Genomic DNA, 14,882 nt, shown 5'->3' with positions numbered 1-14,882 from the left:
TTGTCGCTTTTGCTTTTATCATTAATTTTAAAAAGCTTTTAGTTCTTTCAAACTTTATAAGTCGGGCACTCATCCATTTACTGACTTAGACAACGATGCTTACCCTAACGCCTATTATTTGGTGCTGCTAAGAGGCTGGATTATTTGCAGCCATTTGAAATTCATAGGTAAGGATCTGGAGAAGGTCCCGGGATAGTTACTTTGCGATTGAATTGTTTACTTGATTGATTTGTTTAGTGGGCGATTTAATTTCCAAGAGCTAAATATATTATAAGAGATAGATATATTATTTGCGCATACTACAGTCCTCTTTAAATAGCTAAATTTACTATCCGTGTTTGGATGTAGTTTATGCGGGTGAAACCAATAGGCACTGTAATAAAATAAATATGCGGGTAAATAACAACATCCTTTAGCAGTATGAGGTGTGATAAACGACTAAATAGATTCATGTCGATGGGTACCAAGGTGCGTTCTTCTGCGGACTGGAGATGGACTGCGGTCCACCTTTTTCCGACTGCTGCACTACCTGCGCTGGTTCAGAAAATAGTATATAGTATATATATGTATAACTGTATACCAGATCGCCACCAGCAACATTGGTAATAATACAACTGTTCGTCAGGAGTAAACATCATTTATTTTCATTTTTTGATAATTCTTAGTTTGTGAATAGCCAGAAAATAGACCAGTAGGTGAAATCTATTATAATTAAATATATATTTTTGCAATCTCAGTATTCCAATCTTTTTCGGCAAATTCCATTGGCATCGGGTCTATACCCAGAAGGGCACTGGTTTGGAATATTTGTGATTCTAAACGGTTTTTTGACAGTTCTATGATCATTACTTCTTATATCGATCTGGGCTGGGTGGAAAACCTCGTCATTAATATCAGTTTCATCAAAGTTGTAATATCTGAAACAAAATTTTTATTTGTACCTCCTTGTTAGCAGAAAACAATGGGTTTTTAGCCACTTATAGAACATAGAAATGCTGCTTGGTGTCCGAAATAAGCATGGCGGTAATATTTCTTGGACGAGATCCATCACAGAATGTTCTAAACAAACCAAGATTTCTTATAAATTAACTACCAACATTAAATTAACAGAACGCTTGTCATAACTCTCTTAACGAAACTAAGTTTGCAGATCAACAAGTATTGCTTTACTTTTCGCACTTTATCCCCTGAAAAAGGACAGCACTTTACAACGAACATGTTAATTTAATTTACTTTAGAGATCTTTGTACAGAATTGGCACCATTACTAGGCACTGGTGCCAATTTTGTTGTGCATAAATCTCTGAACTAAACAAAATTGACAGGTCTAAAAGTGGGGCTATCCCTTTTTACAGGGAGCATTGCGTATAAGGTTGTGTTGAATCGTGCATCCGTGCGTCCGTAGTTCTCATTGATCCAAACGGAAAGGAGCGACAGTAGTTTGAAGATTTTCCATCGTCATCTTCTAATCCATACATAACTAGTATTTCTGCACACAGTGAAATAGTCACGATGTACAGTCCTCGCCAAGCTATCTGGTGACTTTTTTGATAATCGCTGTGGCACGGTGCTGAGCGCTGTGGTCTTTTGAAGGTCCCAGATCCTATCCCCTGCAGGGGCAATTTGAGAATTTATAATTTTTTAATTTTCTATGGTCTGGTAGGGGGATTTGGTCGCGGCTGGTTACCACCCTGCCGGCAAAGACTTGTTGTCAAGCGATTAAGCATTCCGGTATGATGTCGCTTAGAGACCCATTAGAGTTACCATTCTCGTTGTATAAACAGGTTAGCCCGTTTCCATCTTAGACTGCATCATAACTTACCACCTGGTGAGATAGCCGTTAAGGACGAACTTGTAGTGAAATAATAAAGGCTTATTGTTAACATACAGGACCGATTCCACTGGTTGGACTCTCTAAAGTAAAAAAAAAAATTACGGCATTTTTGGGATTTATTCTGCTCATTGCAGCAGGATTTTTGTTCAGCCTTACAAAAATAAAAGAATCACCCATCGGATCTCGTAAGGCAGAGATATCCTGTAGAAACCTTTTTCGAAAAACCTCTAATTAAAAAAAACCCGACGACATCACTAATCACATTTGTCCAAATCAAAATTAAACCCACATCTACCTGTAGAATACAAAAAAACTGACTGGGGAAAGCAAATTTAGCCAGGCTTGCTTTAATGCTCTCTCGTTTATTAAATTAAAATACAATCTAATATTACTAAGTGTTAAAGCAACTACTACTAAACCTGAAAGTTATTGTTAAATTATAACTTTTTATAATGAACTGCAAATACTTAATACAACACTGTACTTTGTTTGTTTGTAGAGGCTTAATGCTGATATTATTTAAAAAAATCTATGCTACTTAAAGGTTTCGTTTTTACGTAAACTTCTATTAATCCTTATTAGTTCAGAGAGAAAAATTACCTACTTTACCTGCAATTTGGTATACTTAGCTCTGGGTTAAAATTTAAGGGTTTTTTAATTCCAAAAGTTTTTTTTGTTCTGCTAGCGTAACTGCTATAACTATAGTCACCTCCGGCAGTATTATTACATATCGCCTGAGGTGACTCTTGCGCGTGGACTTATAGTGAAGTAGTAGTTCAGTGCTTCTACATATAGATCACACATCTTTCGATTATTTGAAATATTTTGTAGACAATATAAAATATTTAGGGAACAAAAAGGATAAATGGTCAGGTAAGTAGTACCTATCTAGGTATAGAATTTATTCAGGAAGGTGTGAAGGTGAAACCATGGGATACAGCTATATAGTTTAAGAATAATAATATCGATACGGTCGGTCGATGGTAAGAAAAGAAAGAAAGAAAGAAAGAATAATTTATTTCTTACATTGCGCCACACATTACAATATCAACGTCACCACGTTTGTTATGTGTGGCACAACCTAGAAAAAAGGTGCCAGCGCAGCGTTGTGCTGCATGCGCCAGTGGGAGCATACAGCGCAGATTTCAGTTGGCACCTTGTACCAGGTGACACCACGGAAATGCATAGCCATCCACTAACCACATTTTAATAATAAACTAAGTTGAAATTATATGAGTAACAAGAAGGACAAGCGAAAAAAATTCAGCAATAAAATGAATACTTACTACTAAACTATAATAACAATAACATAAACGTAACATATATTCATAAAAAACATAAAAATAAAAACGTACATAAAATATCGATAAATAATTAAGATGCAAAGTGTAATGGGTAGAAACAAAATTTAAACGAACTACAGCTATATATAATATTAAAATTAAATTTAAAGTTTACAGACTATCACTTGATAAAAGATGACTCCGCCACATGTTCTTGGAATTCCACCTGTTTGGCCAACAAAGATTATTTAATTTGGTTCTTAAACCAAATAATAACTGGGTTTATACCTTTCAATAAAGATAATAATTATTATTATTATTAAACCAAAACTTGCTTTTAAAGTTTTTGATTGACGGAGGAATATTATTCCAAAATTTCGTGGCGGAGTACGTGAACGAGCCGCCTAAACGCAGCAGTACGGTGAAGTGGGATGAGAAGCTGGTTGCGACTGCTTTGAAGCTTCCTTTCGTCGTCACTAACCCAATTAAGTTTATTTATTAAATACAAAGGCTTACCTTGTGTAATACCGCCATAGAGGAGACCTGCAAGATGCAACTTCCTTCTAGAACCCAAGTGATTATTGTTTAAGAAAGGAGCAGCATGGGTTCTAGGAGGTATGTCGAAACAAAACCTCGCACATGCATTATGCACTCTCTGGATGAGACGTTTCGCATGGCACAGCTGTCGAGTACCGAACACAATCCGCGTAGTTTAGTTTAGACATCACCAAAGCCTCTACTAGGTATGAGTGCACTTCTACTGAAAGATACTGATGGACCTTGTAGAGGATCTTTAGTGTGTGGAAATCATTGCAAACTACTTCTGCTATGTGTTCCTCGACTCTCAAATCTGCATCCATGAGCAATCCCAAATTGCGAGCTTTGTAGACTCTCTCTATGGCGCAGCCCTCAATATAAATATTAACACCGGAAAGAAGCTTATATAGTCGCTTAGCATAACGGAATAGTATATACTTCGACTTTGATGGATTAAGTACAGTTACGGTCTGACCAAGCCACTATTCAGCCTAAGTCTGCATAAACAAAGCGTACAGCGTCAATGTTTTCTGCCTTGGAATTACCATTCCTTCATTCATTCATTTTTGAGGTAGAGTTGCAAATCATCTGCATACATATGATATTTACATGAATGATCTGTTTAGCAACAAGAACAAAGAACAGTAAAGCCATAGTGCGATAACTTTAATAATAAAAGTGCTGTATTGATACTGTCGAATGCCATAGAGAAAACAAGAAGCACCAACAGTGTGCAAATACGGTAATACCTAAATCCTACGCCCTAAGAATGTTGTCAGTCACCCAACAGCGCTGTAACAGTCCCACGACCAGCCTTAAAGCCTGATTGATAATCAATATATACCGACACACACTACTTTTTTTAATATCTTCGATAAGCAACACAAAATACTTATAGGATGAACGTCCTTTGGCGTGAGAGGTTAGAAATTTTGGGGAGTGGACGAATTAGTGTCAGTCATTCAAGAAAAACAGAAGTAGTTATAGGCGCGTTCACAATGTATCGAATGCTATCATAACTTTGAGGTAGTGAAATAAAAATGTTTATCTAATGTTTTTTTATCTATACCCCTCAGCATTAGAAAGTAACCGCTTAAGTATTTTAAAGATTTCGGTGTCAAGAGACTGAGGTAGGAGAAAAAGTGTCCTCATATACTTTATTGAACTCTTAAAAAGTTAATTGAGGGAAAGAGACGTAATTCGCCGGCAATTGGTTCGGATTTTTAGGCAAGACTGTACTTTTTAAATTTTGCCATAGGACCTTTGGGTATTTAAGCTTACTGTTGATGTTTTGTTTAAAAATAACGTTTCGCATTATATATAGCCGCAGCTAAATGCTTGTATTGTTTATAAGATGTTTTATTGAAGTCGGATTTGTCATGACGCTACCGAATATGCGCATCATCTCGAAATTAAATCAAAAATTTAAAAAATATATTTTTTAACCCTTGTTTTTTGGAATGGACTTAATTTTGCGCATTCGCGGTGGACCAAAAAAGAACACTTCATACATTTTGCTACGACATCTGACGTAAGGGCTACAAAACGCCCGCACTGGACAAAGTTCTTGCTCATATTAATAGCCAATCCAATTACTACAGTAGTTAAAGGATGAACTACTAGATACCGCTGAAACACTTTTTTTTTTGAATTTTGCCTATTCCTTCTATAAAAACTTTAATATTATAGCCAACCACTAAACCCTACACGTAATGCAAATCAGAATAGCTGTCCGTGACGTCACCCAAGACGACTCGAAACTGTCGAGGTACTGATAAGTGATTAAATTATTTACTAAGAGCCAAATTAATAAAATTGTTAAAGTTGTTTTCGGCAAATGCCGAAAGCGTCAGGTCTATATCCCTCAGGACAGTGGTTCGGTACGCTGATAATATTTCTGTTTGGATTATCTTCAATTTCGAATTCAGGTAATGTCTCATCGTGTATATCTTCCGTTTGCCTAGAATTTCGTAGGTGGTTAGCCCAGAGATTTCCAATTAATTTTTGAAATTTCACCGAATCTCTGAAATAAGACATACATATGTTAGCAAATCTGCATTGTATGTTAAAATAAAAAGGTATCTTCGTTCAGACTGGTCAAATCAAATTATGCATAATCTGTGGTCGGTATAAGTTGGTGTAGGAATTCAAAATTACAGGAACCCAGATCAAAAAGGAAGGTCATATAAAATGGCGTGAAAATGAAGGTACAGAGGAATAGAGACAGAAGTGTCAATAGTAGATTGAAGGAGTTATCTCTTTGTAATTAATAAATGTTCGATGAGTTGAAATATGTGGTATATCTTTTACATACATAGATATTTTTTGTTATACTACCATTGCACATCACAAAACAATATATATCAGTATATGAGCTCTTCTTATCTTATCACTCAATTCTTCAATAGTGATGCTGTGCTGTGCTTCAGAGTGCACCTTTAAAAGAAAATCATTAGCCTCTCCTTGATATCTTGGAGCTGCGAGTGGTAGTGTATGGTCATTGGGTACAAAATGTTTTGCTATATAATACAATAATATTTGCCAACTATACTTAACAAGTAATTAGAAATCGACAGTTATAACTGTACTATTTCTATACGGAGATATCTGGTCGCCACTGTAAAAACATTCATTATGAAACAAAATTATTCATATTCTTTGATTAACTTTTTTATCATTAAGTGGCATACTTTAGGTCCAACTTCCCCATTAAACTCACAACAAGACATCAGCCAACGGGGCATAAAAAATAACTTGGATGTTATTATAATTTACGTTTTATGACATACATTTGACTGACCAATGATGTTTTATGAATTGATCAATGAATCAAGCATCGGACACACTCTGACATTACTCCATAGTTCAAAACGACTAGCAAAATAGGTTTGTTTTTATTACACATGTACTCCAAAAGTGTGAAACGACCAAAGAAACAGGTTTGTTTTTTACTACGCAAGTCCTCCAAAAGGATCCAACTTATAAAATAATGAACGATAAAGATTTTAAATTAAGATGTTAAATTTTTGTCAAAAATAAAGAATAGTAGATGCGTTAGCTTTTTTTTTAATAAATGAGAGCTATTTTATTGGCAAAAATTGGCAAACAAAAATGAGAGAAGCAAAAGAAAAAGAGGACAAACAATGCAAAACGCACTTAAACTGCTACAACAGTGGTGCAACGAAAATAAACTTACTGTTAACCCGAAAAAGACTGAACTCGTATTATTCACCAACAAGAAGAAACCAAAGTTTCCAAAAACACCAACATTGTTTTAAACCTAAAACTATCAACCATAGTACAGTACCTTGGAGTAACGATAGATTTCAAACTAACCTGGAAAACATACATAGATACGAAAATACAAAAATCAACGAACTTCCTCAGCCAATGCATTGAAGGAAGAACCTGGGGGCTTAAACCAAACATAATGTATAGTTGTACTTAGCAGTCGTTAGAAGCTCTCTAACTTACGCCTCACTGATATGGTGGGCGAAAACACTCCTTACGACAACGCAGCAAGAACTAAAAAAACGACAAGCGTGCCTAGCAATCACTGGCTGCATGAGCACAACAACAACGGCGCTAGTGGTTATACTATGAATACACCTACCCATTAAAGAGGAAGCTACACTTGCAGCCCTTAGACTAAGGGGCCCACTGGCTGTGGAAGGATACAAACACAGGACACACAAATACACTATCAAAAGGAAAGACAAAATTTCCACAACTAGAGTGGATATGTGTCAAGATGCGGAAACGGTACGTGCTAGACAGGCACTATAAAGTAGCTGCCGAAGGAAACAAAACAGACGAAGCAGACACCGTCACAATAGAGATCTATATGGAAGGATCAAAGATAAACTCAGGCACAGGTGCAGGAGTATACTGCCCGGAGCTAAACACAAACATTGCCCAAGCGCTTGGTAAGAACAACTCTGTCTTTCAAGCGTGGGCATCACAACAGCAGCCATAGCCATGCTATACCGAAAGGTAAAAGGCTTTAACATCAACATAAACAGTAACAGCCGATCTGTACTAACAGCCTTAACCAAACGCACAACATCATCAAAACTCATACTAGACTGTCATAAAGCCTTACACACCCAATCAAAATCAAACGAAGTGGCCCTAAAATGGGTACGAAGTTACAACGAAAACAAAAGTAACTATGCAGCCGACGAATTAGTGCGGCTGGCAACATCACTAAGGATAGCTGGACCGCAACCTATTACAGCTACATAAACAAAGTCAATCAACACACTCGGAGCTATGGATTAAAACAAGAGATTGCATAGATTCGAAGGTAGTCTTACCAGACCTAAAACCCCGATCAACAACATAATTACTGCAACTAAATCGGGTTAAACTAAGGACAGTTGTAGGTATGATGACAGGGCACTGCCTATTAAACAAACACCTTTTTATTTTAGCTATAACTGAAATCCCTCGCTGCACAGCATGCATGGAGACTGATGAAACACCGATACACGTAATGCTCCAATGCAATTGAGTAACAGAACAACGCGCAGCACATCTTGGCTCCTTAGCCACTTTCCATGAAGCACTCGGCGACCTGGGAGACCGGCTTAAGCTTCTGGAGTGATCCAGCGTGGAGCCGCATCAGCGGCCACACGTACAACGGATGGTCTCAGGTCAACCAAGTACGGAGACGGCCCAGGAACAGAAGAAGAAGAAAAAGAGCTTTTCACGCAGCAAATTTCGCAATTGTTACACAAGTATGGAAACAGAGAACAGTATAATACACAGCGAGCTGCAAGCAAAGATAGTAACTAAAATAATAGCTACCTATTAGTAGTTAACCAAAATTCAGCTTTCTTATGTTAGTGTTCAAAAAACTCAAATAGTAGTCAATGGATTCATTTCAACATTTTTACGTAAAGTTTCATGTTTCGACAAGAATGTCTGCGCATACTGTTAGTCTCTAAGCTCTTAGGGCAACGGGAATTAAAATTAGTTTGCACAACAACCATAACAATAACAGGAGGCTCCAAGTTCAATTCCCGAGTTGGTTAAAAATAATTAATATTAATGAAGAAATTCTCAGAACAGCTTCGGAGCTAGGAAAATATCGTTTACCAACCCCGTGTCTCGGAAAGCACGCAAAGCCGGTCCCGATCATTATCATTTACATGACGACGATAATCAACTGAATCCATCAATCTGCATTGGAGCATCGTGGTGGGTCTATGCTCTTGAAATATCTCGATATTGTACTATAGTACCACTGAACTTGAAGTATTTCAATTTTCCAAATTTCCAATTTCAAATAACGATGTCAGACTTTATGAACCGGCAGAACCTAATCGTCTGATATTCGGCAGTACCTAGTTTAGGGATCAGTATTTCCGAGACTACGACGACGAGAGCCCAAAACGTCGCGTGGCGCAAGGACCTACCAGCCACCGGTGCATTTTTAGACATCCTAGAGCCACATGCTATGCTTATGATTCTCGGTGATTTAAAAAAGTTCTTTATAACTCACGCTAAATCTCCTCCTCTCCACACGTCACGGCATTGTCCATTTATCCACTGCTGGCCCGGGGGACAGTTAGGCGGGACGGTTATCATGTTTTGTGCATCAAAATCAGAAATTCTGAAAATAACAAAATTATTTGTTAATCGAAATCCGAAAATGGTGGGGATTTTAATCCCACGCCGTTCCTTGGCCGATAACAGTAACTTTCCAGTCACTACTGTCCGTCTGTCAGCATGCCGACGGGCAGTGCTGACTGACATCTCATGAAGCACTGTACAGAATGTGAAATTCTGGAAGACATCCAGCATATCCTTTTGAAATGTGTACGTAACGAGGTGGAAAGAACAAATTTATTTAATAAGTTTAATTTAGAACGTATGAATGTTTGTTGGTATTAATAGCATTCTGGCTTCTCCGCTTTCACGAGAGGCTGGAATGCTATACAAAATGATTTATATAACTATGCGGCGTAGAGAGTAGTTAGAAGTAAGTGTATATACAACAAAGTGTTATGCTATGAGGGTGACACGTTCAGTGTTGAACAAACCTTTTCATAAAAGACAAAAAAAATATCATGAAGCGGATTTGGCAAAGAATCTTAACAGAATGTGGTGATATGACACAAAATATAAGGTACTTAATGAAGTTCAAAATTAAAGAGTATACTTCTATAACTGAATTGTGTTTTTACTCGATCTTTTTCATATTGATGGTATCTAGTAATCCATATAACACCTCGGTACAGAACACTCCGTTTGCAAGTCCAACTTGCACATAGGTACTTAGCCGGTTTTTGTTGGGTGGGTAGGTATGTGGATATTTTTATATACCTTAACTTTTTGTGAACCTTGTAGTTACGAACACATTTTATCTTCAAGTTAAAAAGGAGTAGGAAATTACTTTCTTTCTTGGTACCAATTAACATTCGGTAACTAAAAAAAAACTAATCGACTAAAATTAAACTATTGATAAATGCAAAAATGTTTAGTTTAGCTCAGTATTTCAACTGATTCCGTAATCCGTTTTTATCAAGAATCCAATCCTCTTGCACCTTCTTATCAATTTCTTATTTTTGATTATTAGCGTTTAACGAGAAATGTCTTCGTATCAGGAATAAGTACCTACTTATGATATTAATTATTGACGTATGTACTTAATTAGGTACTTAGCTTTTCTCGTTACTCGTTAATTAAAGTAGAATGTTTAGATTGTTATCTAGAATTAGTGACAATCAATAACAATTAATATCATATGTGTAGATTGTAGCATGAATCATCATTACATATATAAGCACAGGGTAAAGGGTAGGTATGCATTCAATATAAAGTGAGCAATTTATGTCCCAGTTCAGTATGATAATGTGTTGGCCCCCAATCTGAAATCGAAATAATGGATAGTGATATACCAAACCCATTCGATTTCAGTATGCAACGTTGCAAATTAAAAATATATTTTTACGCATTCTTGTCGTCGGGTTCATCGTAAATTGACTTTTACATTTTAATCTGTTTTGACATACACTTGAAGGAAATTTCAGTATAAAAAATGAAGTATCTACCTAGTTATTATAACAATTTAAAATAACCAATAACAACTACAAATAATATACCAACACAGTAATGTCAACAAATATAGATTTATATAATCCCACAATATAAGAAATACCTAACTCAGAAAAACGTGGGACTTTAGTGAAACGTAATTTTGTTAGGGGTATCTTTGGCATTTTTTGCACAAATCAGTTGTTTGATATCAATTCTGATATGATATAGATATATAAAGAACAACGCCGAAATAATACTTCCTACTTTTTGTTGTTTGAAAACGAAACACTCAAATCGAAAATACTTGGATATTCAGGTTGTAGATTGCAGCTAAAGTTTAATTTGTTTCTGCAGTTCCTTTAGCAGAAGATATGATTGCAGGGTGATTAATTATCACCTTACATGGTCAGTGGCGTGCACTTCATACATGCACAAAAGCACTGCTTCCCCAAACTATTTTATCCAACTCGTCAACTTTCCATGTTCCTGCCTTATGTATACCCTGGTCGAAGACCCTGTGCACGCCACTGTACATGGTTTGTGACTGTCACCGTCCACATTTAGGGTAAAGTTTATGATAATGTTACGCAGTTAGGCAAAATCAATGAAATGCCAAATGTTTGGATGCACCTTAGGAGCCAAGCTAACGAAGTAATAGCGAAATAATAAAAAGGTTGGTCGGGGGACATTTTGTAGAAAACTAGATGAAACTTTCTGTATGGAAACATTTACTTAGCAAAAGTTGTACTCGTGCGAAGTCGCAGGGATCTGCCAGTAGGTGCATATTTATAGCGCGCCGTAACCTACTACTCATAACTCCCTAGGTAGGTATAAAATTGTTGCAAAATCGTATAAAGTATTAAATTATCAGCTATTTTTTATGCCTGTAGATGAGATTCCAATTGTACGGCAATTTTCCACCTACTGACAAACTGATTTAAAGCTCGGATACGCACTTAATAAGTACCTGCCTATTAAATACCATTTTTTTGCCACTACAAGTTACCACTACAAGTAAGAGATGATGCTATCTAAGATGGTAGCTGGCTAACCAGTTACGGCCTCTCAGGCATGTCACCATGGAGTTTAAGAAGGCACCTGATATTAAAATTCGGTCCACTTACGCTTCTATTCGTGCAGAATCAGGCATAGCGATATTCCAATCGTCACGATAATCCCCGTTTATCCAATCTTGTCCTGCAGGATAATTAGGTAGGATTTCATATTGACGTGCTGAAGAAATGCTCAAAATGCTTAGCACTGCGAACAGTCGAAGCATCTTTTCACGAAGCCTGTTTGGCGAAGACTGTATTGTCTAAATGAAAAGCTATATACTTAATATACAGTCACGGAATGAAAAGGTTACTCGATTTTGAAATTGATTCGTTCAACGTATCGCGAGCACATAATACATTTTAAAACTATGTTACAGAATAGACCCGAGTAAGAGAAAAAAATGTTTAACTGTTTGTTAGTAAAATTCAACATTATCAAAATTAAGCTTAATTTGCTATACTCCGCGAAAAGCAGGAGAATCTGTGTGGTGTAATTTATAACTTTTTCAATCCTTATACTCCACACCAAACAGATCTTCGGCAATATACCCTCTACGCACATTTCGCTCCGAAACCGGAGTATCCTCAGGAGATGTTGACTTTACGTATAGCAAATTAAGCTTAATTTTGATAATATATCACGGATTTCCGCAAAGTAACGCCTGCTTCTATCCAAATTTCAACATTGTTCAGATCAAAGTCGTTTGACTATTTATCTTGTCAAAGAGATTATTGTGTTTGATAAACTACACCTACCTTCTTATTGGTTCAACGTGCCATTAATATTTATGTTAAAACTATTGTCAATCGGTCAATGTTATCATTACAAAATATCATAATTTCTCCTAAATAACTAATTTATATTGCCAAGACCTTTAAGTGTTGAAGAAAGAGCAGCAATTTTTGCCGAACATGAACCTGGCTACATCTCAGAGATATCACGACGTCTAAATGTGACCAGATATATTCTAGATAAGAAGACATAGCAAAGAAGGTGCACTAGTCGATCATCGTCACAATAATTCTGGTCGCCGTCCTATTCTTAAAGTCGCACAAAAATCAGAGATGAGAAGGCAATATGAAGAAAGTGGCTTTGTTTCAGCGAATCATTTAGCCCAAATATATGAGGTTTGTCCAAGAGTGATAAGGAACGCATTAAATTCAATGGCATTACATTATAGACGACACGTAAAAACAGTTGGTCTGACAACGGCTCCTAAGGAAGCATGCTTAAGATTTGCACCGACTTATTTCAACCTTGATTTGAGTACCACTATATTTACCGACGAAAAATTCTGTAAGTTGAGCCAACATGGGAGGCTTAATTTGTGGAGATATAATAGTACGAGATATACAGAAGACCACATAATTCCCAATTTTAATTCTGAACGAACTAGGCCAATATATGGGGGTGGATGTCAGCGAATGGAGTAGGCGAGCTAGTTCTTCTTCCTTCGAGGACAAAAGCAACAACACTATCTATTTTAGAAGACGGTGTGCTACCAAATTTCCGTACCGTCTATCCACTTGATAAGGTCAGATATGTGCAGGATTTTGGGAAGACACTAGAGGCACGGATCTATGCTCTCATGTAGTGGGTTCCATGAGAATTAGGTTACAACGTGTGATTGGGTGGTGATACCCCCTATTAGAACTAAATGTCATTAAACTTATTCTTAGTTTTCATTAACTTTTGAAGTAATAGCACGGGCGGTCGACGCGACGCAATGTGGTTGGTCAGGGGAAATTTTGTAGAACATTGGATGAAACTTTGTGTATGCAAACATTCACTTAGCAGAAGTTGTACTCGTGCGAAGTCGCGAGGAACTGCTAGTAGGTGTATAATTATAGCATACCGTAACTTACTACTCATAAATCCCTAGGAATCAAATAGTTGCAGAATCCTATTATCGATTAACTGTTGCATTACCAGCAATTTTTTATGCCTGTAGATGAGATTCCAATTGTACGGCAATTTTCCACCTACTTACCACCTGATTTATAGCTCGGATACGCACTTAATAAGTACCTACCTATCAAATACCATTTTTTTATTACACTACAAGTGATGATGCAGTCTAAGAGGGTAGCGGCCTAACCAGTTAGGGAGTATGGCAACTATATTAATTCCATCGGTTCCATCGGTGCAACTCCTCATCGGTTTCTACACGACATCGTACCGGAATGCTAAATGCTAAAGGCCTGATATTAAAACTCGTTCCACTTACGCTTTTAGTGGTGCAGCACCAGGCATAGCCATATTCCAAATGTCACGACAAGCCCCGTTTATCCATTCTTGTCCTGCAGGACAATTAGGTGGCACAGTAACTACATTCTGCGGTGAGGTTTCATATGGGCGAGCTGAAGAAATGCTCAAAAGGCTTAGCACTGCGAACAGTCGAAGCATCTTACCACGAAGCCTGTTTGGCGAAGACTGTTTTGTCTAAATGAAAAGCTATATACTTAATGTACAAGAATTCCTAATCTAAAAGATACTGTGGAAAGATAAATCAAAGGACTGTTTGCGATATGTTATCTATTATGTCGTTTTTATTGTGTATCGATGAAAACATTACACAAATTGGACACAAAGAAAATTAATCCTACCTATTCCTTTTGCTTATCACACACGACGAGTTGGCTTAGGAAATTATGAACCCATTCCGGCTTTATAATGCTAAGAGTTGGCACTGTGTTTACCAGTTGGTACTTTCCCTTAATATCTTAGGTAAAAAAAAAACAATTAGAAGATTATTATTAAAGCACTAGCTGACATGCGCAACTTCGTCTGCACCAAATCGGTTATTTAAGTTAATATCTTAAAAGAACCTAGAAACTAAGTAATTGCAGCGCCACATACCAGGTCCAGTTTTATTTTCAAACTATATTATTCGCGGCCGGGCGGCCGCCGGCATTTTGCTTGCTTTTTGCATTTCTATACCCGCCGCACCTTCTAAGTGATAGATTCAATTTGAATATTTAAAAAGCAATTTGCAGGTATATCGTTATCATCATCATCATATAAACCCATTACCGGCCCACTATAGGGTACGGGTCTCTTCCTACGAGAAGGTTAATATAACACGCTGGCCCACTGCGGACAGGCTGACTTAACACACCTTTGAGAACA

At 37.1% G+C, this 14,882-nt stretch overlaps 1 protein-coding gene across 2 annotated transcripts; it reads right to left on the bottom strand.

The window, feature by feature from the left end:
- Positions 1-621: 621 nt before the first annotated feature.
- LOC120624396 lies at positions 622-14,207 on the bottom strand. Of its 2 annotated transcripts, none has more exons than XM_039890917.1 (3): positions 13,981-14,205; positions 9,160-9,270; positions 622-917 (listed from the first exon to the last, which is right to left on the bottom strand). In XM_039890917.1, the coding sequence occupies exons 1-3, from the start codon at positions 14,157-14,159 to the stop codon at positions 734-736; spliced, it is 474 nt and encodes a 157-aa protein (XP_039746851.1). In that variant the 5' UTR covers positions 14,160-14,205; the 3' UTR covers positions 622-733. The 2 variants fall into 2 exon arrangements, with proteins under 2 accessions (XP_039746851.1, XP_039746850.1); XM_039890916.1 differs by lacking the exon at positions 622-917 and adding an exon at positions 3,241-5,676 and having other exon boundaries at positions 13,981-14,207.
- Positions 14,208-14,882: the final 675 nt, after the last annotated feature.

This window comes from Pararge aegeria, chromosome 6, assembly GCF_905163445.1.
Source record: "Pararge aegeria chromosome 6, ilParAegt1.1, whole genome shotgun sequence".
In the NCBI taxonomy this organism is placed as follows: Eukaryota; Metazoa; Arthropoda; class Insecta; order Lepidoptera; family Nymphalidae; genus Pararge; species Pararge aegeria.
This window is presented reverse-complemented; position numbering and strand designations above follow the sequence as displayed.